Consider the following 25,879-nt stretch of genomic DNA (forward strand, 5'->3'; position numbering starts at 1 on the left):
AAGATGTTGCTAATCAGGTTTACCAAGTGTATGGGCCAATATTTCTGTGACATTTTGCCTCCCACTGTTTATGTAAAGTATATCAACGACGTTGAAATGTGCATTTCTTGCATTTAAATGACACACCTCAATACAAATAACACTTTATTGTTTTCATTGATTTTTTGTCTTCAAGTTACAGTAAAACATGATTTAAAAAGACAATGTATATTGTGATGCAAGAATAAAATAAAATATACTGCGTAAAAAAAAGTAAAACTTAAAAACAACTAAAAAATGAAATGAAAATCATTCATAAAAATATTCATGTCAAGGGAGTAAAAAAAGCCTCAGTTCAGATATCGATCATCACGGACATGACACAAAGCACCTGCAGGGCACCTTGATTGAAAATCAGCAGACAAAAAGTAAATCAATACATCAATCCATCAACCAGACTGAAAAGTCGTCAGCGTCGTAGGCTGTGATGAATTACATCAGACCAAAGAGTTGATGGAATCAAGAGGAGGTGGTGCGCCGTTTAAGGTACAATAGTGTGTGTGTGTGTGTGTGTGTGTGTCGGGGTGGGGGGGGGGATGCTGATTTTTTTCCCCTTAAATCCTGATTGGGAGTAAATACATTTTGCCAACCAAGTCAACGCTCATCAGTTCTTTGAAAACAGGGTGTAATCATTAGAATGTAGTGCCATGTGAGGTTATGACAGTAACTTAAGACGCACTGGTTGCATGACATTTCTGTGCACACAATGTTTGAATAGTACAAAACTTTGTTTGTGGATGAAAACTGGGTTTACTATTGGTTGAAACAGAATAAGAGTGTAAAAATAACCTCATTCTCTCAGATCCAGAGCAGACACATCAAGAAAAAAAACTCTCCTTTGAAAAACAATGGCTATATTAACGTGAAAATGAATTATCTTTAAGTTGCTCTCCTATTTCTCGCACTAAGTATCTGTATGTGCGAGAAGATTATAAAATTGTGTCAGAAGTCACATTCGCATAAATATAGCACCGGCGCATGCTGTGAAAAGACCCAGCAGAAAATTTCAAAATATGTTCACGGAAATATAGCCACTGAGAATTCTGTAAGTTCGCATGCATTTACTATGTCCTCCATCTTGTCTAGTGGGACATTTCTTGAGCTGAGAGACAAGACTCATATTGTGCCCTACACATAAATCCAAAATAATGTTCATGAAATCTATTCTTCTACAAGCATTTATAAAAAATAGTTTGTCTATCTGTTCCCATAGTTTCTTTTTTTTTTTTTTTACATTCTTTGGTGTCATGCACCACCAGCCAGCAGCCGAGCATTGTTTGTGCCACAAACAGGAGCAAAACTATTCGGAAATACACAACGGAGGTCCATTCTAGGGCGTCTAAAGTGCAACGTGTGCCATTTGTCTCTCACCATGTCGTTAATGGGAAGCCGCTAACGGGGCAGAGGCTCGTCTCTCAGCTCAGGCATTAGAAGTCATTTGTGGACGGACAGACAGATAGACAGACGGCAGCATGAATGGAAGTAAAAGATGGAAACCAAAGTCGTGAGACAAGTCTTGTGTAGTTCCACTGCTTCCATCGTTTGCACATATACAGAGAGGCACTCTTTTGGAAAGTGCCTCTGTGAGTTCATGCCAGGCAGGACACATCTTAGGATTGTCAGAAAACACCTGCAATTATTTTCCTCACTTTGGATCCTATTCCGCATTCAGTCTTAATTGGGACGTTTTTCCCTTGGTTTTACACTTACATTTATATCAATACAGAAGGAATAAAAATCAAGGAAATATGCAGGTGGTGCGCTTTAGTGCTGCACTGAGGAGCGCATTTAAAACAATTAGATACAGAGTACCTTAAAAATGTAAACGTGTGTGTGAGCGTGTTGACTGACTTTGGCATCTCACAGAGGCACTTATTGCTACAGCAAAGCCACACTAACAAATGGTGTGGTGATGCTCCACCACTATACCACACCAACATTGCATCTTTTTCCATGTCTGATTTTCCTAAACACACCATGGTTGTTTTTTTTGTAACATATATATAAATCATCAGATTTCACAACATCCCGCAAAACATGTAAAAGAACAAAAAAGAGACTGTTTAAATTTGAATATAATGCGGTGATGCCACATATGCAGACAGGGAAGTTTGAACACGACAAAGCAAGGGCCAGCAGTCTTCAATAGGCAGCGGACACATTTTCATTACTTTGCGTGATGTCAGCATGACATATTTGCACCACTGATTTGCTACTAATTCTGCTGCCTGGGGATTCTTTTTAATGCCCTCAAGGTGAAGCGCAGGAAAAGCATATTTGAGCCACATCACCTATCTATCAGGGTGGAAAATGGACTCACTTTAGTTATGTGTGAGCACACCAGTCCCAAAGTAGAAGTCCTCAACTTCATGTTTTTCTATACTTGTGTGCTTTCTTTAAAATCCCAATACTCATTTAATCTTCTATTGGGCTTTCCATGTGGGTATGCTCTTCTACTTCCATTTTCTTGTAATGGGCTGAGCGAAAACAATGTCTGGATGATTTGAAAAATAAAAAAAACTTGAACGGGATGTCTCGTCACAGCGAGTCTTGCTTTCTGTCCGTTTACCGCTCACTTTTGTTGGTACTACCGGGGGAACTTGAAATGACATGCGCCATGCCTGTGTTTGTGTATATCCACTTTGTCACAGTGTACAATGTCAGTGATGGTGAAACTATGCAGTTGTGCAGGGAACACACAGGTGTTTGTGAACGTGTGCATGTTCAAACCCAGAGAGGCAGTACAGAAACGGTATGGAGTTCCTCCAAGAGGCAAGTGACCTCCGCGACTCCTGTCCAGTCTCTTTTTTTTTTTTTTTCGTCCTCTGAGTAGTTCATCCTATCAAGTTTGTGGAAATCATCCTCTTTCAGCGCTCGCTCTAAACAAAGGCCTCAATCTTGTTGCTGTTTTCCAGCTTGACGAAGATCTTTGGGTCGTCGTCGCGCTCGTCTCTGAGGCGCTGGAGGTGTCGGCTGTGAAACAGCAGGTAAACGGGCAGGCAAAATCCCAGCATGCTCAGCACCAAGAGGCCCACGTTCACCTGAAGACACATGAAGTTGAGCTTGTCACACCCTGATGAGGATTAATGTGTTTTTTTTTTTTTACTGTACTATATTCACCCATGGGCTTACTTACCCATAAGGGGTCTCCCTCCAGGGGTCCCACCATGGCCATGAATAGAGGCTGCTGGAGCAGGGCAAACAGAGCGCTGATCAAAGACTGCATTCCTGTAAGACTGCCAAACTGAGAGGATGGGTACCTGCAGGCAAAAAAAACATAATAGTTCAGAGTATAATAAAATATCAGCATAGTTAATTTATAGTCTCCGATGTAGTATATATGGGTAACTAATGCTTGACCCAGATCATGAAGGTTCCTCATATGCCAATATGTATGTACTTGAGATTCCTGCTTGTATTTGAATCCAGTGTCCCCAGTTTAACAGACATTTGAAGTATCCAGACTCACACTAAAGGGACTAAGGGTATCAAAAAGGTGGATGTACAGGTTTTGCTAGAATCGCATGTGTATTACAGCACTAAACATCACACACACACACTTACACAGCAGCGTAAAGGCCTCCAACTGCAGAGTGGATGAAGCCTCTGACAATTGTATGAAGCACGAAAGACAAAATCTGAAAAACAACAACAAAGCCACACACACGTTTTCTATTAATGACCAGGTCAGTGGTTGCAGAAGATCACATGAAAGAACAGGCTCACATCTTCAAGAAATTGAAATCTAACAAATGTGGTTCCGTATGTATTTAATCCACTAGATGTCGCTAGATTACTATAAAATCTCTCCAGCTCTCAGTTTCACAACATGCAAGGACATAATGTAGGCCATATGGACAAAAGGCTTCTAACAGCTGGCCAACGAGGGAAAAAAAGGAACATCATGTGCCCCGTTTTGTGAGACGAGCTCTGAGAATGCATGGTTTTTGGAAGAGGATGTGGCTCACACAAAACTGTTCTCCAAAGCGGTTTCATAGGGTTGAGTTTAAGGCTGTCTTTTTAAGTTCTTTCACACCAAGCTCATCTTAGTGTGCCTTTATGTACTATTGTGTACTTTGTGATTTGGGCAAAATTGTAACAAAAAGTGCACTCTCCAAACTTTCCCGACTGCCTTGATAAAATGAAGAAAGAAGGGGACTAAGGGGTGTGGTCTAACCTGATTGATTAACTTTGTCCCAACATTTTATTCTTAAAGTGTGCACAGAACATGCTCATTATGGAACTATGGGATTCAGAAAAAACAATTCTGTTGACTCGTGTTTTTGTGCACGTACCTGAAGTGGGAGGCTGGGCATGACGCAAGTGACTCCAAAGCACACCAAAAGTAGGTTGGTGAAGATGAAGGCTCGGGTGGAGTTGATTATCTTCTGAATCTTTTTGCCTGGTCGACGAGGCTGGCCAGGCTCCCTGATGGTTAACAGTTAAGCAAGTTAGATTTATACTGAATTTATTAATCATCAAAATTCAAAAATATCCCAAAGAATGAATCATTTTGGTTGACTTTGGCTTCTTCAGGTGCCAACTAGATATGTCATGTCTCACCTTACGGTACACTTGTCATTTTCATCCTCACAGTTTTTCAGTCTCCAGTCCATGACGTAGCCAATCACAGGGGAGGTGGCCAGACACAATAGCTGGAGCACGCCGAAGATGGATGTGTACGTGCTTACTGAGAGACAGACAACAGTGATGCCAAAGTTATAAATATGCTTTGCATTATTAAAGTGTAGTCAAGATTTTTAGGGCAAAAGAACAGAATGGGTTGACATCACAGTGGGTTTATTTTTAGGTTATGGCCACATTGCTTTTTAGTCAGACGTGATTTCACAACAGTGAGACAGCTGAGGAAGGGAACTGAAAAGCACTGGTGTTAGTTTTTTTTGTAATGGTTGGCTGAAGGTCTCTTACCCACTTGCATCCTTTCCACTGCAACAGCAACAGGAAGGCCGCATGACAGGACAAGAGCAAAGAGCAAGACACGGAGAAGAGGAAACAAGGAGGGGTGTTAACCAGAAACAACAGATTAGCTGAGTGAGAGAGAAGATTGTTAGGCGCTACAGTGTCAGCATAGACTTCGTTAAGTGATTAAAAACACACATACAGTGCAAGAAATTAGTGGCTAGACACTCAAAGGGGGGGGGGGGGGGGTTACCACCATCAAGCTGTGTGAAAGCATGAGTGCGAACACACACCCGTGCTGAGGTCTCCCTCCGTCAGCGAATCCAGAATTGTGTTCATAGCCCCCATGTAGAAGATGAGGCGCAGTTGGGTGACACACATGGTGATGAGGCTCAGGAGGAAGATGGGGCTCAACACACTCCTCATGAATGTCTGGGCTACACAAGAAATGACAGCGGAGAGCGAGATCACATCTCTGTCGTCTATTTTAATATCTGGCCAGACTCAAGTTCCTGGTCGTGGCGAGTGGAGGTTCATGCGCTGCATCGAAAAGAAGATAACGTTGCATATGCAATCACCGTGTCACACCTCAAAATGTCTTTTGGCGACACATGATTTATTCATTTCGTCTGTTCTCTGCACAGAACCATTTCTGCTGTGGCGGATGACTATAAATACGTCACCGGACTTATGCATTTGTATGCTTTTGTCTGTCAAACGTTGTGTGTGGCTGCTTTGTACATAACCATGAATTTGTATATTGTGTCTTGTATGTGACTGTGGGATATGTGAAAGCCTTTGTCCTGTTGTATTTTCACAAAGTTGGAACACATTGTTTATTCATAGTTAATAAGGTGTTTTGTGTGCCTCTCACGCAAATGGATTTGCAAATGCTGGAACGTCACAATTAGCTGGATTGCTTCAGGATTCAAACCCTGACGTCAGAATTGTGAAGCAGGTGTGACAACTATTTATTCTCTGTGCTGTATGAATTTCTGACAAAATTGCACATTTATAGACTTACCCTCTTCTTGGGGCTTGCAGTTCACTTGCAGATCAACAGTGGACAGGCACATCTTGCTGGCGTCCTGCGAACCGAGGTCTTTGGAAGGCGGCTGTTGCTGCTTTATCGAGTTGCTTACACTCAGACGGCGCCCCACGGTGGTGACTTGACGGTAAAACTGCTTCCCTGTGATCTTGTGGTCGAATCCCAGCCAGCTAAATTTGATCTTTACTCTGTGGGAGGGAATTGTGTCAACAGGAGAGTGTCAAAGATGATGACCAATAATAAATCATATTTAATTGTAATTGGGCCATAAGAGTGTGTGGCATGTTTCTTACGTGAAGTCCATGTCCTCTGGGCCGGGGAAGGGTTCCAGGGGCCAGTTGACGAAGCAGTTAAGAAAGACCAGACAGGCGCAAGCGGCCCAAACCAGCAAGATAGAGATGAAGGTAGCACCCAGATCATAGATCACCTAAAGACAGGGAGACAGACAATGGTAATGACCGCGTCTAAAAACGGGGCGATACATCTGCACAATCGAATGACGTGCAATGCAAGAATTGTTGCTACGGCTCCTCTCATAGTTGACTTTGGTGGCAGCCTGAGTTACCTTAATGCCTGGGAAAGTAACAGCAGAGGAGGCGTACGATCCGATCATCAAGGCAATGAAAGTCGACCTGAGGTCTCCGAACATGTTGGGTAACTGAGAAATAAAGGAATAAAAGCAGAAAACACCATTGAGCATATAAAGGAGTTGGGGGGAGTACATTAAAGATGATATGAGAACATGTACAGGTCCAGAAAGTAGAAACCTTGCCACAGTTTGGCTATCTGCTTCTAATCAACCGTCAGGTAAAGGAGCTAGCTCGCTATATTTTAAATCTGAATTGTACCTGCTGCTTGGTTGACTAGAAGCACCTATGGCTAAAGAAAAAATGTGGCATGGCTTTTACTTTCTGGACCTGGATCTGACACTTCTGTGTAAAAGCACATATGACTTTAGTCATTTTAAAGATATCCATGAATTAGAAGAAGCAATGAATAGTTGGGGAATGATCAAATGTGATCAAAGGACAATCGGATGAAATCACTTTCAAAAAAGTGTGGATCAAAGTGAAGCACTGCTATTCAAGCATCATTGCAGCTTTTGCAAGAGAAGGCTATTTGCCTTTGAGGTTGAGCTCGCTGACTTGAATCTAACCTCCTATAACCTGCGCTATTTCCCCTGACAACTACACACAATAAACACATTGGGCAACATCCTGCCGCTTAACATCGGTGACCAGTGGAGGGCACATCCCTATTAAAAATGCAATGCATTGTAAAATAATCTAGCCGTGTTTTGCCACCACCATTTAAAATGCAACAGAGAGTTTCTTTTGCCTTGCATCATGGCCCTCTGCACACACTGTTCTTCAAAATATGCCTCACTGTAAACAACCCTCTTGAAGAAGTCCATAACAAATGTGTCAAAAGGTCGGAACACATTCCTGCTGTCGCGTAAAAGCCAGCAGGGACATGCAGGTACAAGCACAGCTTTCCTTGAAGGACACTGTCAAAACATTTGAACAAATACGTTCTTTATCATCTGTTGTTTATTTTCACCACGGAGGTGCGATTTTTCACATCGCATCACTTCTAAAATAAAGAATATCCATAAAACTCATTTGTGGAATGCAGTTATGATTGGTTTGAGGACAACCCACTTATACTGGGATAAGATACACAACAACCTTTAGCCCACTTAGTGGGGAGGACACACAAAGTTGCTCAGCATGTGTCCAGCTCAGCATACTTGAGGTAGTCAGCAGGAATAATCAAGGCCAACACATAGAAATAAATGAGTTCAGAAAAAAAACACTCGGGCACTCTTGGTTCCTCATTTTCCTGTTAGTCACAACTCTACCCAGTCTGCTGTGTGCTTTGTATTTATATTTCACAACTTGCTTTCTGGAATAATTTGCATGCATTGTCATAAAGTGTTTATTTCAATAAACATGAACCAGAAGAGGCCCCTTTCCACACAAAATACAACTATACATAGGCTATACTTAATTAATTCCAACGGAGACTCATAAAAAGATCATCATCTAAAAAAAATATATGCAGCCAAAGTGGGAAAACAGCTAATTTGATTTTAAATCAGAATTTTAAATTTCACAGTTGAACTCTGTATCCTATTATTTACTGCCCAAAGTTAGCTGAGATAGGCCTTGTGAGGAACAGAAAATGGATGGATGGAGAGAAAACAAGTCGTTGGTTTCATTTCAAAGAAGCGATATTGCCACTGGCAGTCTTTTGTCAGGGAGTAAGCAAAAACAACCAAATCACGAGTGGAGGAGTGCCTGAACAAAAAACAAAAAAAACAGGGAGGGGGGGGTTGCTGTTTCTGTTGGAGCATGTCCAGACCGGCTTCAACTCCTTGTGATGTGTGACACAGCATGTTTGCCACCTCATCTCATTTACAGCCCGTAAAAGAAACAAGGTGGCGACAAGAGGTTTTTGGGTGGGGGTAGTGGTTGTGCGTCATAAGTCAGGTGCTGAGACCACTGTTTCCAAAATCACATGGTTAGCCGACTGGATGTGTGGATCACAAAAGAAATGGAGATGTTGAGCTGTAGTGCAGAGTGATGTTTTTTTTTGCTGGCATAATAATGAGAATGCCACTTATCATTCTAAATGGTGCAGTACAGTGAATTTGAAGTTTCACCCTTGAGGTTGCATTAAAAAAAAGTTATATCACAAAATAATAATAGAAACTCTAATGTGTAAAATTGAAATGAAAAACAACAAGTGACAATTTGCCATGTAAAACTGTGTGACAATTTGCTGTGACTGTGTTGTGATTGATTTTCACTGTTGCTAGTGTACTTGACGTTGCGCAAGAGTTGTGGGCAGAAACCTTCACATTGACAAAATTAAATCAATTGAGATCTAGTGATGAATGGCAACACACAGTACAAGTAGATCAACACCTGGTCAGCATATCAACCAGCCCTCCTGTCTTGTGTTTACATTTCACTTGAATACACGCATGAATCTCATTTGTAAGACAAATAAATACCAGAATGTGCATCTTGCAAACAAATGGAGACAGCAAAGATAAGCGTGCCTACCAAGCCACCAACTATGACTCTTCCACCTTCCCTGAATAGCTCTTTTGTTAGCTCTGAGGTCAGTGTATCCAAGCAGAGAGTGGAAGTGTACACAATGATGGACTCAGTGTTTGGACAGCCATGTAAGGTCTATATTAGTTTCCAAAAAGTCACATGCAGATAAGATCACGGTTCGATGCCTGGGTTTGGTTAGTGTCAGGTGCAGATGGACATTGGCTGTCATAAAGAGGCTCACCCCACCACACAGGTATTTAGAAAATCTTCATCACCACACCAATGGTATTTTGGCAGGTTGTCCAGAGTTGCAAAAATTAGCGATAGAAATGATGAAGAAAGTCTAAAAAGTATGAAAATTAATAAAAGCAATGATGAAGTGAGGAAATGGAATCATTTCATGAAAAAATTTGTTTGAAATTTACTCTGAACTCTACTCGATTATTGGAACTTTTAGGAATTGCGCAAGTGACCATTCCGTGACACGATTTTCAATGACATATTTTGCAACTCTGGACAAAAGAGTGTGCTGAACTTTGAAAAAGAAGACTCATCATGAGAGTTTCCCCAAGTTGACTAGGAAATGACCAAACAAGCAGCAGGCAGGCTGAAAGGGAAAACAAGGAGCGAAGCCTTTTAAGAGCAACCAAGAGGGAAACGAAAGAAGGAAGAGGGTTTGCTGCAGCCAGTGGAAATTCTGCTGCTTGCCAATGCGCCATTGAGAACCAGCTCAGACCGGTCCTGACCTGACACACAGCATACGTCTCCGTTCCATCCATCATAAAGTGCAGCCAAGCGAGTTGGAAGATCAGCAAACAACAGCTGACACACCGCAGACTGGCTATCGCCCCAACATCACGTTGCGCTCCAACATTTTAATGATGACATGATTTAAGCCGATCCCAGAAGCGTGTGACTTTTTTTTTTTTAATCTTAGCGCAAGGGATGCTCCTGAGTGCAACTAATGGCCACTTTTGTAGTCCCTCCATCAATACCCAATGTGGTGCGGCCTATGTGCGTGCCGAAGTAGCACCCATCCACCAAGTCTCATCCACACGAGGCTGATCTCAGCGACTGCTGCTCCGTCTTGCCAGCTCCCATCTCAAATTGCCACTCGCCCTTGCAGCTGACACTCTTTTCATCCTTTCGACATATTTTCTTTCATCTGCGGCACTCTAGAAACAAACCACAAGCTGTTCTCTGTGTGCAACTCACACCCACCACCTCCATCAAGGAGACGGCGCGTGCGTAAGCGAAACTATGATTGGAATAATTAGATAGAGACAGAGAAATGCCTCGGAGTGGAGATACCAAAGTCAGGAAGCAAGAGGTGCTCCGACACGTGCCGAGGGAGAGAATCAGGGGGACTTTCGTACCGCATGCACAGATACTACACATGCTCAAAACTCTCTCAGGTGTGTTTAGAGGCGGACAAGCACTCCCTGTTTTCTCATCCAGGAAGGACACACCGAACAATAAGTGAGGAAAGCTCAGACAAAGAGGACAAAGAACCAATGGAAATGCAGACGAGGTCTAAAGGCGAGTGAGTGAGGAGCTGAATTTTTACGGGCTTCATAAGCGTGGTTTGAAGGGCTCTCCTTCACATTTCATAACATATAAAAAGTGATATGCAACATCAGGGTTGTTTTGACACTGCCTGCTTTTCCTGGAAACAACAAATAATCTTGACATGCCACGCATGAAGCAATACAAACACACAACTGGCTGGGAGCTATAACTCACTTTGCTGAAAGCTTGGGGTGTTGCCTCATAAACACACATACACACTCATATGCACAACAGGACGTCATGACCGTTGGAAGCATGTCTGGCCTTGAAAACAGACTAACTGTAATTGGAGATGAACAAAAACAACCTCAGACAAGTGAGGGTGGTAAAAACCTGCAGAGCAACCTGAGCAGGAGACATGAAGAGTGGGTGGGGACACGCATGTACGTGTATAAATACACACCAACTTTGCGGCTTCCTGTTTATCTCTTCAGCGGCAAAGTGGAATATTAATGTGGCTTATCACCAACACGCACAACTATGATGTACAGTAGTGATGAAATAGTCATGAGCAAAGCTCTTTTTTTGGCCACCAGACAGAGCAGCCAAGTTGCAGTGAATAATAGATTACGTGCTTCTTTCTACGCTGGCTCTCTTGTGGCCTCTCCTGTGATGCAGCACTTTTATCTGACTGATGGGTTCACTCTGACCGCGTTGGCTTCTCTGATCCATCCACTCCCATCCTTCCATTTGCTTCCGTAGCCGCACCACCACTCAGAGTACACTCGTAGACGATGCTCATGTTTATACATGTGTACTTATGTACACACTGCATAGGCATTTGCTGTGTACCATCATTTCTCAAGGAGAACAATTTTTTTGTTGCAAAAAAAAAAAAAAACTAAAGGCAAAATTGTGTGAGTGTATATTTGTTTAGGGAAGAAACTGCATTTTTTTCACCTATTACTGTATAGCAAGTGCCCAAAGCTTGACTGCAGTATCAATTTTCCACCAGGAGAGAATGCTAATAGTTTGTGAATACAGTTCCCCGTTGGATGTACTGTAGTCTGCAAATGTCGGAGTGAAAAATGGCCAAGGATACAGCAGCTGTGTATCTTCAAGGAGGAGATTCCATGGTGATCTGTTTTGGTTTGCATCTTATGTGAGTTCTGGGGGGGGGGGGGGTTTATTCTCGAAAAATTACGGTATGAATTTCTTTAAGGTAAGGCAAATAGTTAGACACCATTCAAACTTTTGTATTGTCAGACAAATGTCTCCATTCTGATGAAAACACAAAGTCCTTGGTAGCGATAAATTTAGACTGGTGGTTCTATTTGGCATTTTGCTTTGACTTCATGACCCGTCCAATCTTCCTGAAGATTAATAAATAAGAAATCATAGAAGTGATCTTACCGTCAGAGAAGTGAAAGTCATGCACATGCCTCCGAATCCATTTATGGCCAAGGCAAAGAAGATCAGGATGGACAGATCTGCAAAAGAAAACCAATTAATGGACCAGACAGTTGTAGAGTCACCATAGAAGGTAGATGTCAACTGGGATTGAAAGTTGGCGTAAGCGCTTGTACATACTGTTGGGATCGCTGGCTCCATAGGCGATGAGGAGGCAGGAGAAAGCAAAGCAGCCACTGGAAAATCAAAGTCATTGCATGTGAACATGTCAAATAGACACTCAGTGAACAAGGTCGTGTCTCGACTCACCTTCCCAGAAGTCTCAGCTTTCGCGGCCCGTATTTGTCCATGACGATGCCCATGGGAAGGGTGATGGCGGACAGCAGGAAGGAGCCCACTGTGAAGGCCAGGTTCAGCATCTCATCTTGGTCCTTGCAGATTTGCCAGCCGTTCATCTCCAGGTACTCCTCGGCATCGGACGCCTCGGCGTCGGACGTATTGGCGAGAGTCAAGTTGGAGCTGTTGCTCTCTGGATGAAGAGAAAATTAAAAGGTGAGACATCGGAATGAATATTTTATTTAATGTGTTGATATTGTGGCAGTCTGTAAAAATAATAATAATTATCATCCTTTTCACTTCAATTTTTGTCCATAGCCATCTCGTCTTATATTATCATTCAATACATTCTTCCTCCTTCTCTTGAAAGCTGTGCTGCTGATCAAAAATGCCAAGTGATCCAAGGGTCACGTAAACAGACCACCGAAGTAACAGCACGTCCCGAGTCAACAAGCTCCAAGAATGGTAAACCTCTGCATGCCCAGCCTCCCGCCCGCCTGCTTCCCAGTAGTGGAATCAACACTCAACACGTGTGCTCTATTTTTGTTCATCTGCCCTACTGGACTGCATCAACAGACTGGTGCGCCAACCAGCAAGGGCTGACGTAGAAAAACAACTCGTTCACCTCGATCTGCTTGGACTCAAACTGTCGTCAAAACAAAACAGAAGGACTCAGCAGTTTTGTACTTTAATCGTCATGAGGGACAGGGGAATAAAATGACTGAGTCATCAGGGCCCTGGTTGTTCAAAACACGATTATTTGCTCAAATCATAGTTGTTAGTTAAAGGCATCATCAAAGTTAATCATGTGGTCACTGGTTAGTGCCAATATATTCCTCATTTTGTTCATGTTCCATTCAAATTAACTGTTGGTTAAATACACTTAAACAGTGGTTAAAAAATAAACAGGTTTTGAACAACCGCTCCAGTGGGTTTTTTTTTCACCTTCATGCTATGAAGCCACAGCCAAGTCTATGCAGTTTTTATGATTTGCAGAAGAAAAAGGAACTATAGTTTGATCAAATATATACATTTAAGAAAATAGCTGTACTTATTTTCATTCATTTTCCACTTAGGATCATGTGGACAGTTTATGCCAGAGGAAATTCTCTGGTTATATTTTTGCAATTGAACAGAGGCTTTGCTCCATGAATATTTAAACATTGCTGTGCAAATATGATGGGATTACATGAAAACAGTTTTGATGGCAACATGTTACACAAGTGAACCTCACTCCCCTTTGTTTCTGTCTTGGGTGTGGGGAACTTGTGTTTGCCAAATTCTCAGGAGGACAACAAGATACGGTGACTATAGTGAGACTCGAGATAAAAAGTGGTTCTTCCTGACCTGATTATTTTTGTAAAGGGAAAAACTGCTGATTAAAGGCTGTTAGGAAGGTCATAGGGGTAACAAAGGTCATTAACTAAGAATGAATAATCCATTCAGGTTGATCACCTGAATTAAATCCATTCAAATAAGTCAGCAATGAATAGTGTGAACTTTAACACAAACACACTGGCATGATTCTTTTACACAATGATGACAATGTGCAGTCTCTTAGTCCAGACCATACATATTTACAAATGAGCGCCCTACTTTCATCAGTTACTCTTACAAGGACAAAAACATGGCTGCGAGAATGAATGGCCTCATTCAGTGCAACTTCAAAAACAACTGCTCGGGAAAGCAAGTAATTCGCAAATGTCTAAAGACGATGAATCATTCCTGCAGCCTTTTGTTGACTTACTTTATCTGACCAACATTTCTGCATGGTACAATGAATAGCAAACACATTTTTTTTTTTTTATGGAGGACCTCTCCACACGTGTGACCGCGAAAGGGCGAGGAAAGAATCCGCCAAAAACGTTAATCTGAGCCAACTGCAGTTTTAGAGTTGGTGCGAATGCTAAATCTTCTGAAATTTTGAGCTTGGTCATCAAATTTATTTTTTTTCCAAAGAATCCTCAACTTTCCCCTAAAAACAACCAGTCGTTGTGTGTGCTTAGTTTTCAACACTCAGCAAAAGCACCATTCAGTAGGGTCTCTAAAGACACTCAAGGTGTGGTCACACATCCTGTTTATCACAGGAGAGGGTGGTCTAAAAATAGTGTGGTAAAAAGGCCAGTAAGTACTTAAATCCACTTTTGTGTCACTCTGTCACATGATAAAAATCACACATTATATTCAAATAGGTATGGTTTGGGTTCACTCATGCTTCTTCTGAGAGGATTTTGCAGAGAAACAGTCATCCATATATTCATTTGTGCCAGGCTCAAACTATTGCCATTATGAAACTTTTATTTCCTAAATGTAGACTTTTGTTCATGATGTTGAAACAATCGTGAGACTTGATGCTTTTTGTAACACAAAATTAAGATTACCTGGTGCTTTGCAGAGGTAGGAATAGAAGCCCTCTGACTTGAGCATGATGAGCAGGGATCCCCAACCCAGGAGCACAGCAGAGAAAAGCAGGTTCTCGATGACCGCCGTCACCGCCATCCACCAACGGCGGCTAAAAGCCGTGGCCAAGGTAGGAGCCATCACAACCAAAGTGGGGGTGCTTCACTTGTCTGACAGGAGAGGAGGAAGGGAGGCTATAACACCTGGATGATTAAAAAAGTTGAGGGGGGGGAACAAATTAAAACAAATGTTGTTGATTAATTTATTAAAAAATGCTCATTGAATATTATACTAGTTATGGTGCACGTACGTGTTGGAAAATTGTCATCCCTGACATAACTTAAAATGCAGTCTGTTTTAAGAAGCCGTGGGACTGAATAGTAAAAGTACTTGGAGAAAATGGCAGGGACGCATCCTTGTGCTTTTGTTCCTTCCTCAAGCTGATGTACAGACAAGGGAAGAACAGCTGAGCGCTGTGGGCGTGTCAACCCCATCCGCGCACAGAGAGACGCCCCACCCTTAAGACATCTGATTGGAGCGTGGTGACAATAGCTCTTCGTCTATTGGTTAAAATGTACATAGTAAACGAAGCAGCCGCACGTGAGGATGCTGCAAACATCTAATAGGAAGTACAAATGGTTCTGATTCAAGATAGACTTTCCCCAGATATATTTTTAATCGTAAATATATATTTTTAAAAACTATTGTAGATATAATGCAACATCTAAAATCACCTAATATGGTTTAAAAATACTGTCGGAATTTTAAAAGGCTAGACAATTGCCTTTTTACGACAATTCTTCGTCACGACAATGTATTTAACACGAATTAATTTGATACATGATCTTAAAACTGAAAGCTATATCAAATTGGACGTTTTCTATTTTGACAAAGACCGTTTTTAATTTAGATCCTCAATTCTTGACTGTGAAAAAAACGATAGCACGTGAACGCAACACCAGTTCTATCCGGTTTGAACCAGCACGGCGCGAGATTGTTTATTCGGGGATCTTGAAATGTCCTTATTGGTATTGTATGTGATGTAAAAGACGTAAACACTTAAACGAGGACAATGTGCACGTCAAAACAATATTTAAAAAAAAAAAAAAAAAAAACATCAACACAAAAGAAATCTCCAGCTACCTTTGTGAATAAATCACATACGTTTTAGTTGTCGAGCTGAAACGGCATGTTTGAATTTACGAAGGTAACAGAAAATTGTTGTCTCACACATTTGCACATATAAAAAAAAAAAACTACATGTTGTTAAATTCCCCTTTTAATGTTTTGTTTTGCATCCACGCAAACTTCCGTCAATCATCACTAAGCCTAAGTATAGCCACGCCTGTACTAGATATTTTAGGATGCATTGGTGTTGTTTCGGAGTAAGTCTCCACAATATCAACACCAACATGACGACGACAATAAAGACAAAGTCAGACTCAGAACCCCCAAAACTGGTCAGAACTGGACTGCATGTCCGCCCCTCCTCACACTATTTGCGTCTCTCGCACCGCGCTTTAAAAAAGCGGCCAGGTGTCCGGTGAACAAGTACACTACGCTTCCGCTTACAAAATAAAACTTTTATTTTTTTACATTTTGCACATTTAAAATGACAACTATATATATGCCATAAGATGCCGTTTATGTTTAATTGTTTTAAAAACACACAAGGACTAGTAAAGGACGATACTATATGTAGCAATCATTTTCCATTCACGTAATTAGAGCTTTTATTTCTATAACTATATTACTAACCGGATTTATCCAATGTAATTTTGAGCACCTTGGTTATCAGTACATTACTAAGTAGCGCTCAGCTGTTCGGAACAACAACTGTAAAGGAAAAGTAGCCAACGCTGCCAAATGGAAATAAAATAAAAGAACGTGAAGAAATTCTGCTCCCATTCCACGTTATAGCATAAAACATATTCGACTGTCAAAATAGTATGACGATATAAAGAGAGAATTGGCTAAACCTTAATGTAATTATTAGTGCCATTGTTCTTCGCCGAATAGCAAACAAAATACGAGGCTCATTGTACTTTATATTTGCTATCATACATTAGAGTGGAATGTTCGAGAAAATAGGCAAACTCTTTTGCAGCCTCTTTCTAGTGAGATGCGGTGAGTGAGTCAGAGCATCCTCGGTTGCGGCGACCCACCTGAGTGTATGCGGCTTCAGGGACAAAGACAGTCCGCGGTGTTCAGTCCAATTCGCCTCTTTGCGTCCAGACGTCTGTCAACGATCTGGTCGAGTTCAAAGTTAACACGTAGGACGTGTGGTCGTTCTTTTAGCAAGTTTCTCCATTCCCTTGTCATTGCAGACATTATATAGCGGTCGCAGAGACGCTGCACAAACAACATCGCCTTCCTATTGGAGGAGGGCTGTGCTAAAGGCAAACCTCAGCCAATCAGAGAGCGCCAGTCCTCCACGTGCTTTGTTCCTCAGCTGTAGTCTTGCTAGAAAAAGACGTTGGAGTAAACATCACTTGATAGCTGTTGAGAATCGTTTTATACTGCTATTCATATAGTGCATTAAACTTCACCTATCACGTAATTATGAGGCCCTTGGGTAGCTCGACAAGGAATACTTGCCATTTGTTGACTATTTATTTCCCTGCAGATGCATGTTCCAAATTACGATATTTACATTTGGGAGTTACGTTGCCAGTAGCTTAAACAATAAAAATGAATCTTCCTCAGCCTAAATGGCAAAATAAAGAAAACTGATAAGTTTGCAGATGTCTCAAGTTTATTCAGAGCTGTAATCTTAAAGCCATTAAAACGTGAACTAATGACACTTGAGTGTATTCAAACCATCTTAGAAATAAAATATAATGGCTACCGTTGATACTTTAAGGTTACCTGAAGGTTAATGAACTTTTATCACATAAGGAGTATAAGATAGATACACGAGCACTTGCATGTGCACGTGTGTTATAAATGGACTCACGTTTGACTCGAAATGTCACACCGAAGTTGAACTTCTAAGAAGGACGTGAATGTGGACGCTTTGCCAGTCTTGAGACTTTTGTAGGGCGACACCTAGCGCCCATTCTAATTTACTACTGTATGTACTTGTAAATTTTGGACAAAGGTGGGCTGGAGCTTACTCATGCTGAATTTGGACGGGGGCGAGGTACATCAGAACCAATCAGCCGACATGCTGCTGCAATAACATTAGTGGGGTAACATCTTCCCCGACTGATATAGAAAGTATCATTTGAGTTGTAGAAATATTGAAAGCTGCATTTGTTATCGGGGTCAGTCTTTTCACATGTTGTAAATAATGGCTATAATAAAATCACAAGGCTCTGTTAGAAATGGAGGGGCAGAGCTAGAATTCTTGTGGTATCTGCTGGGGATTTAACTTTCTAATTTATAGAAATGTGGAACAGTTCTGTAATGATTTACATGTAATCTCAACGAATCTCAAGGTTATTGATGAATTTTTTAATTAGAAAACTCACTAACCATAAAAACCACGCTACCTTTCATTGATAAAGAAAAAATCAAAGGGCTAACGACAAAAGCAAACATTCAAACCTACGGAGAATTTCAATCTCACCGCTCATCTATTTTGCTTGCCAAAAATTTCACGTGGATGCACAAATGGATGACAAAAGAATGAGTTTGTTTTTTTCTGTACATGTCAAATTTATTCAACACATCTTTAGTATGGTATGTTTCTTAGTGTGCTGGCATAATTATACATTAGTTTAGATCATACTGTAATAGAGCTGACAAAATGTATCTTCAAAAAAAAAAACATTAGGATTTGGTATCAATTATCACATGGCTTTTTTGCAAAATAGTAAAACAACAATAAAATGTTGCTCTGGCAGACTTAACAGAAAAGGTTGTACGACTCATAAGTCTCTTAATATTGCTATGCAACAAGCCACATTCAGCAATTCTATGAATTTTGCCCCCAAAAATGTTTTTAAATCATCAAACTCGGTTTGGACATTTCATTTATAGCAGAACACAAACTGTACAAGTCTCCCTCCTGAAATCAAATCAGATCAAAACAATTAACAAAAACTATTCAAAATTACAGATAATGATCATAATGGTTCTTTGGCTTTTAAGTGAAGCAGCAGTCTTGGCATATTGCACCCGCCTCGGAGTGAAGTCTGCAAAAATAACCATTGGGAACCATTTGAGGGACCCTTTCAAAATGAGGTTCAAAGCTTCTCCCCGGCAATCGGGATTTGGCTGAGTTTCAATTACACATCAATTTTCATAACTGCTCTATCATAGGAATTGCTGCTACATACAGTATATATTAGAATATTTTCTGTATACGTGTAAATATTTCTGTGTGGGACCTCACCCTTGCCCAAATTTTCATAAAATCAACCTATTTTAATATTCGGCTGACATTGGGTCCTCTTAGATTAAAGATCATAGGTAAAGTGAAGCAAAGCCAGTCGATATAAAATGTCATTCTGTTTGGCATCACTTCCTAAACATCATTTGTCACACCTGTCTCATTCATTGTTTTTACAAAAGATAAATCATTACATGTTTCATAAAAGTCAGGCACTGTTTACAGTTAAGCCCAAAATTATTTACACCCAGGCTACATTGTAAATGCTCTCCAATCGCTCACAGCGCATGTCATGAGTGGGAGCTGAATCTAAACTGCCTGCTCTGAGGTCAACCACAGTCAGTCACCAGTTTTATTAGACATATTAAAAATATATAAATTTCATTGTTCTATTATTCTTACACTTGATTTATTCGTAATCCTCCATTTAATTTATGTCATCCTTCTAAAGGTTTGCAGTGACTTTTAGGATATCGTAAATCATTCGACTTGCATGAATTGATGGAGTGTGAATATTATGGACATGGAAGTTTTCATCAAATGCTAAAATGAAAATAATTTAGTTTTTTTTATTAGGCATAGGTCAATTACCTGTTTACCATGGTTTTAAAAAGTCAAGGAGTGTATATATATGATAAAAGTTTCTTAAAGTATAAATATTCTCTATTCTGTTTAAAAAATAAAATACACGGTGTTCAAAATGTGACAAAATGTTGTCTTTACTTACCTATATATTTCAAATAAGGTAATTTTAGAAATGTAATTTTAAAACCATGATACCGATTTTGCGCTGTTATCTCATCAGCCCATGCCTAATTTTTCATTATTGTTCAAATTAAAATTCCCTTGAACCTTGAATTTTGGCCCTGGATGAAAAAACGTTGGGCTTAAAGTTACAATATTGCTGGTGACATGCTGGTTTGAACACTTGGGTTAGAAAATTGTGGGCATTATGCAAAAGCCATCTGACAGTAATGATAATTTCCAAGCCAATTAAACAGCAACAAAACAACACAAAGTTAACATTAAATAAGCCTAAGTGAAGTGGCTTAAAATCATTCGGCCTTTACGTCAATTTCCGCTTGAATTAGCCACCTAACATAAAACCCACACACATTTTCAATGAACAGCTATAAGTTGTGAGTTTTTGTCTTTTAGAGGCACAGCGGCATAAAACACAAAAGTAGCTGTAAACCCGTCACAAGCTACAAAGACCAGTCAGGTTATACAAATTAGAGAGGAGGCACAAGAATCGAAGCAGAGAAGGCGTTGGGAAGGATGGAGGAGGTGCCATTCACCAGAGTGAGCAATGCTGACACATTGTCATTACAAATATATGAGTTAATGGGAAAGGCACAAGCACAAGGTGAGAAACAGCTGTCTGACAATCCCCTGAGCGTCCGGCTCCCCTCCTCTTCACACATTAAAAGTTTTTCATTTGCTGCTCCTTTTGTTTAAAAGTAGTACACATGACGAGTACAGTAGTATGTCCATCACTCAAAGCTAACTGCCTGTTATTGGAGTTGTTTACCATCCCTTCAACTCTTTGTCCACATGCAAAATCAGACTTTCAAACCTACTATGAAAACCACTGACAAGAGAGTAATAAAAGAAAAAGAGCAGGAAAAATATATAACATCCTGATTTCTCCACGATGACCCCTTTTCTTCTCTCGTTGTTTGCTTCTGTTCCCAAATAAATCACTTATAAACACAAACGTTACTAGAAAAACACATAGCTGATATTCCTTGGCCTTACTTCTAAAATGACAATCTTCCAACAATATTAATCCCCCAAAGTAGAACATATAAACATAAATATATCAATTAATATTGCTGGATCGTTTATTTTGAAATTGGAAGCCAACGCCCCCACAACATGATGATAAGCTGGCACCTGATTGGCTAAAGCAGAGGAGGGCTTGAGGTCAAGTGATTCAAAGATAGAAGAGTACATTGCGTCTGTGTATGTGTGTGTGTGTGTTTGTGTTTGTGTGTGTGCATTCAATATCAGAGGATCTGGATCATCATCTGGAGTTCAATCTTGGAGCCGTCTGAAAGAAATGTAGTCGAGACAAAGGTCACATCAAGTGGACAACCCAGAAGTGACATCAACTTTTCCATTCTGATGTTGTCAAGGAGTGAAAATGACTTTCATCAACTAGTTTGGTGCCAGGTAGTAAACAGTGTTTAGAAACTAAGCTGAATTTCAAATTAGCCCACAATCAGATTCAGACAAAATTGTACTTAAAAGAAGTCACGGGGGTGGGAGCCCTCTGTTTACAAGCGTTTCGCAGCCGTGAATAACAACAATTTGTCTAATTGCCAATAGATGTGCTTGGCACAAAGATGCCACCAGATGGAGACAGAGCAATTTTTTTTTTTTATGATAGACACGTTTTTTAGCAAACAAAAATCCATCTGCAGGGTTGACTGTACAATAAATCGTAATGGCTTTGTGGTAATATGGCAAATACTGGCCACAACTATTTTGCTTATTCAGTACAAAGATCTTCAGGATGGCACCCAGAACAAAGATAGTTTGATTGTATTCTTCAAAAATAGAGAATTTGACCACTCACCACAGATAGGTGCCCATTCTTAGCCTTGGCCACCAGTAGCTCTGATCCAGGTATGAAGTCAATGAACCCTTCTTTTCCTTGGCCCACTGTGAATTTTATACTACAAGGGAAGCACAAACACGATTTGGTACATTAGGACAACAACGCAAACAAGTAACGCCACAACAAGAACAACAACACGTTTTTACTGAATATCTTGGTGCAAGCTATATGTGAGCCTTTGGATTTGAAAATTGGATGAGCTTTAGGCAAATGTTTCCTGTCGCTAACAAAATATTTCACAGATGGGATAAAGTATTAATCGTGGCATGATTTCTTTCCATCCAAACAACCCGACTCTGCTTTCATCTGTCAACAGAATAATTTGCCAGCAATAATGTGCAACACACAGGCAACTCTTTTGCAAACTTCAACTCTGTAAACTTTTTTTTGGACAGCGATAGCTCGCTCTGTGTTGTCTGTCATCAATGAAATCAATTATTGATTGATGTTTTACTCAACCCAGATTTCTCAACAGAGATGTTAGCATGTGCCAAATAATTTGCCAACACTCTTGAATTGTGGACATGTGATGTGCGCTGGTTGCTGTAGTTATGCGGTAAATGAACAAAATTTTTTTTGTTCAGCAGAGGGCTGCAAGCAGTATGTTGTAGGTCAGTGAAATATTTTGCATTTAAAGATTAGCTCTGATTTAATTATAAATCTGTCATCTCTGAATCAGTATTTCTAGTTACACTGGCAGATGTATATATCCATCCAAGTGACGCTTAACCCAAAAGTTTGAGAATTCTTGGTTTACATGATTGAATGGTGGGGGAAAGATACATATGTACTTTGAAGATTGAATAAAGAAAAAAAACATGCGTGGCCAACACGCAAGGGTTGACTGTATTGAATAAATGAGTGTAATTTTCCCCAAACATTGCAGATGACTTTATAACCCGTTTACATTTTCCCCAAACAAATTTCTCATCATGTTAACAAACAGCCCAAACAACAGCATTTTGTCCCTTCTGAGTTAAAAACAAAATGTAAACATCGCTTTATCACTGTGTAAGGATAAATACTGACGATGATGTAACGTCTGCTCTCACCGATCACAGATAGTTCTTACCTGCCCTGGTTGATGTTGATGCTGTTTACTTTGTCAGCACATATGGCGATCTTGGTCAAGGTCTCAATCACGTGGTCGCTTTGTAGAACCACATCTCCCTGTGGAATTTAAACCCAAATATGAAGGTATTGTGTTAAGCAAAACAAACTGAGTCCAGTGCTTGCACAAGCACTACCTTCTGTTTGTTGTCATCACTGGGCACGTGCAGAACAAATAGGCCATCGCTGAGAGAGCTGACCGAGATACCTGCGCAGCAAATTTCAATGAACAAGGGGCTGTTGATTAAAAAAAAAAAACTGTTTGCTCGGGAGTTGACCTCTGACCTTTCAGAGCATCGTAGTCAATGCGTTGCTTGAGCTTGGCATCTTCTACAATAACGGCACAGTTTGCCGTGAGAAGCAGCTGGCGTGGACGGGCCTTGTAGCCCTTCCTGTCGTATTTAGTGACTGGCACTGCATACTGGAAATAAGAGAAGAAAGAAGTAAGGAATCGTATCAACTGAACGGAGCTGGACTCAACTAACCTTCAACTTTTCGTTTCCTAGTGTCTGCAGGACCTTGGGATTTATGTTCTCACCATCTGAGAAGAGTTGACGAGTCAGCATTTTCTGTAGCGTGTGAATTTGTCTGTTTGAAAATACTTACCCAGTCTAGTGCTGACAAACAGTTTGGGCACACTTTGTGGATAGTTGTCTTTTTTTTCCTTAAATATCTCACTTGCGATCACCTTTTGCTCCATCTAGCCATATAGCATTGAAAAATAAAGCGGATGGTCAAATATTAAAAGACACACGATGGAGGACAATGTGAAATCTGACTCAAAAAACATCACCTGGTGTTTCCATTCAGGGCTGATCTTCTTGCAGTAGATCCAAACCATGTTCTGCATGCAGAGCTTGCGCAAATGTTCAGACGCCTAAAAACACAGATAGTCGTGTCCAAGGTTATTATTATTAGAAATGCAATGATAATCGATTAATCGACAAGTAATCAATTACTACATTAATCAATGACTTTTGCTAATCATTTAATTGTTTCGATACGTTTTTTCAATTTAAAATTGTCCAAACCGTTTGAATTTCAACTTGTCGTCTCTAAATATTCTCTTATCTCTGTCATCCTCCAGCAAAGGAGACTCATAATATTATTGAATAGAAATAAAACATTTGCTTTTACTTTGGAAACCATTGATCATAGTGATCAATGATCTGTTAGTGAAGAAAATATAAATTAACTATATTAACTAGGGTTGCAACTAATGATTATGTGAATAGTTGATTAATCTGTTGATTATTTTGCCGATTAATCGATGAAGAAGATAAAAAAAAAACATGCTTTAATTTCCATGCCTTTATTTCAAGGACAGGACATTAATAGTTAATGAAAACTAATATAACAACTACAATTAAAAAAAATTCTTAATCAAATAAAAAAAAAAAAAACGAGAATGCTTTTGTCAGTTAATATTACACATGAACTTTCGAGTTCATTTCAAATGTAGTCATTTTATTATGTATATTCAAATCTAGTGTTTCACCATGTTTGAGAAATGTGTGTGTAATTCTTACCTCTGTAAGAGCTGCTGGTGGCGTCGGCCAGCTTTTGTCCAGAACGTTCTTTGGCAGGTTTCTGCGTAAATTCATGAGGAAGGAATAGCGCACGTAATCCAGGAAATACTCATTCTCCGGACAGCGCTCCTTGTGCCGGTAAATGAAGCCTTTGATAAACCTGGGTGTGATGAAAAGAAATTTTAACACACTTGATTTACCAGTTCGGGTCATTCCATGACCAAGCTTGTAACTCAGTTTACTTGTTTATCAAATCAATTTTCATAGTTGAAATGAATAAAAACGCTTTCTCGTCTTTGTGTACCTGCGGATAGTGTCAGCAGCCTGCCGCCTGCGTTTGGCCCTCCTCCTGGCTAAGATCCCCCTCCACCATGCTTGAATGGCAATAACTGAAAAAAAAACAAGACATTATTTCACAGATGTTCAATAAACCAGAAGAAGGAAACAGTAGGTTGTCTATTCCTTACCTGAAGTTCTAAGTTTTTGGTACTTGGACCGCTGGCTGTAGCCCCTCCATTCTGACTGCAATATGGTAGCTGGAGGAGTAAAAAGAAGTGAAAAAATATTCGAAACAATTATTGTATGCAAGTCAAAGCTTTGAAGAACTTCAATAGTATTTTGCGTATATTGTGAAAGTGACTGTGGCCGTTTGGTGTATTATCAGCAATGGACTCTCTCTCACCGAGACTATGCTTCCTGGTCTCGAGGGCCTCCTCAGTGGCAAATAAGGTCTTCGGGAAACGGATGAAAAGTTTTGATCTGCAAAGTGGAGTTTATTTATAAAAAAAACATTCAGTATATTAATACATTATATATACATGTGTGCCAGTGTGTGTTAATGACCTGCCCAGCTTGTAGTCCTCAGGCTTGTAGCCCAGATGCTTGACCAACACAGCAACTCCATCTGACAATTTGCCCTTCCAGTTTGGCCAAGTCTCTGGGCACAGGGACTTGTACCTAAATGAAATACAACAATTCATTTATAAAGCCGAAACATCAATGAGGGTTTAATATTTTAGACGGAATGATTTGTAATTAAAAAAATGGCAAACAAAAGAGGGCTGGTTGAAACTACACGAAGCTTACTGTATCAAATATTTGCTTTACAGACACTTTACATTTGCCAATCCCTGTTCATGGACCGAGCAGGCTAAAAACTGTTTTTCAGTGATTCTTTTCAGGTTTAAAGAGTTTAAAGTGGATTATCAACTCTGTTCAAATTAGCACTCACAATAGATGACTGAGCTCTGGCCAGTGGGTCCAACACGTGAGTATTGTATGACATGATGGATGTTTGATGAATTGTATCTTAATGATAGAATCAAATATATTCTGATCACCTCTGCAAGAAAACCTCATAGCGTCGTCTGTAAGCAAAGCCGGCTCGCCTCACTCTCAGATTCTCCATCAGTCCCAGATACTTGACCTGGTGACGGATCAGAACATCGTCAAAGCGACCTGGCAACAAGAGGAGGGGGTAGAAAGTTTAGAGTCGGGTCACAATAGCCTGAGAAAAATGTATAGTTTGTTGGATAAAATGAATGAGCAGTAGGA

At 40.3% G+C, this 25,879-nt stretch overlaps 2 protein-coding genes and 1 long non-coding RNA gene across 8 annotated transcripts in view; 1 reads left to right on the top strand and 2 right to left on the bottom strand.

The window, feature by feature from the left end:
* Positions 1 to 591: 591 nt before the first annotated feature.
* Positions 592 to 17,070, bottom strand: LOC119133021 (large neutral amino acids transporter small subunit 4-like). Of its 2 annotated transcripts, XM_037268643.1 has the most exons (15): positions 16,893 to 17,070; positions 14,709 to 14,930; positions 12,301 to 12,520; positions 12,172 to 12,227; positions 11,995 to 12,071; positions 6,573 to 6,665; positions 6,301 to 6,434; positions 5,984 to 6,195; positions 5,253 to 5,396; positions 4,969 to 4,986; positions 4,603 to 4,729; positions 4,335 to 4,467; positions 3,604 to 3,677; positions 3,176 to 3,299; positions 592 to 3,080 (listed from the first exon to the last, which is right to left on the bottom strand). In XM_037268643.1, the coding sequence occupies exons 2-15, from the start codon at positions 14,866 to 14,868 to the stop codon at positions 2,919 to 2,921; spliced, it is 1,734 nt and encodes a 577-aa protein (XP_037124538.1). In that variant the 5' UTR covers positions 14,869 to 14,930; positions 16,893 to 17,070; the 3' UTR covers positions 592 to 2,918. The 2 variants fall into 2 exon arrangements, with proteins under 2 accessions (XP_037124538.1, XP_037124539.1); XM_037268644.1 differs by lacking the exon at positions 4,969 to 4,986 and having other exon boundaries at positions 16,893 to 17,069.
* Positions 12,407 to 13,249, top strand: LOC119133024. Its single transcript, XR_005100034.1, has 3 exons — positions 12,407 to 12,543; positions 12,698 to 12,792; positions 12,904 to 13,249. It is a non-coding gene; the product is annotated as an uncharacterized LOC119133024 (long non-coding RNA).
* Positions 17,071 to 18,374: 1,304 nt separating the features above from the next.
* Positions 18,375 to 25,879, bottom strand: part of LOC119132120 (unconventional myosin-Ic-like) — a 40,232-nt gene continuing 32,727 nt past the window's right edge. For all 5 annotated transcript variants that reach the window (XM_037267081.1, XM_037267082.1, XM_037267085.1 and 2 more), the window contains 14 exons: positions 25,666 to 25,783; positions 25,169 to 25,282; positions 25,008 to 25,084; positions 24,793 to 24,861; positions 24,630 to 24,714; positions 24,326 to 24,485; positions 23,590 to 23,673; positions 23,403 to 23,496; positions 23,282 to 23,337; positions 23,082 to 23,217; positions 22,934 to 23,004; positions 22,759 to 22,856; positions 21,645 to 21,744; positions 18,375 to 21,116 (listed from right to left, as the gene is read on the bottom strand). In XM_037267081.1, the coding sequence (XP_037122976.1) occupies positions 21,090 to 21,116; positions 21,645 to 21,744; positions 22,759 to 22,856; positions 22,934 to 23,004; positions 23,082 to 23,217; positions 23,282 to 23,337; positions 23,403 to 23,496; positions 23,590 to 23,673; positions 24,326 to 24,485; positions 24,630 to 24,714; positions 24,793 to 24,861; positions 25,008 to 25,084; positions 25,169 to 25,282; positions 25,666 to 25,783 (1,289 nt within the window). In that variant the 3' untranslated portion in view covers positions 18,375 to 21,089. The remainder of the gene's footprint in view (positions 21,117 to 21,644; positions 21,745 to 22,758; positions 22,857 to 22,933; positions 23,005 to 23,081; positions 23,218 to 23,281; positions 23,338 to 23,402; positions 23,497 to 23,589; positions 23,674 to 24,325; positions 24,486 to 24,629; positions 24,715 to 24,792; positions 24,862 to 25,007; positions 25,085 to 25,168; positions 25,283 to 25,665; positions 25,784 to 25,879) is intronic.

Source organism: Syngnathus acus, chromosome 13, assembly GCF_901709675.1.
Source record: "Syngnathus acus chromosome 13, fSynAcu1.2, whole genome shotgun sequence".
NCBI lineage: Eukaryota > Metazoa > Chordata > Actinopteri > Syngnathiformes > Syngnathidae > Syngnathus > Syngnathus acus.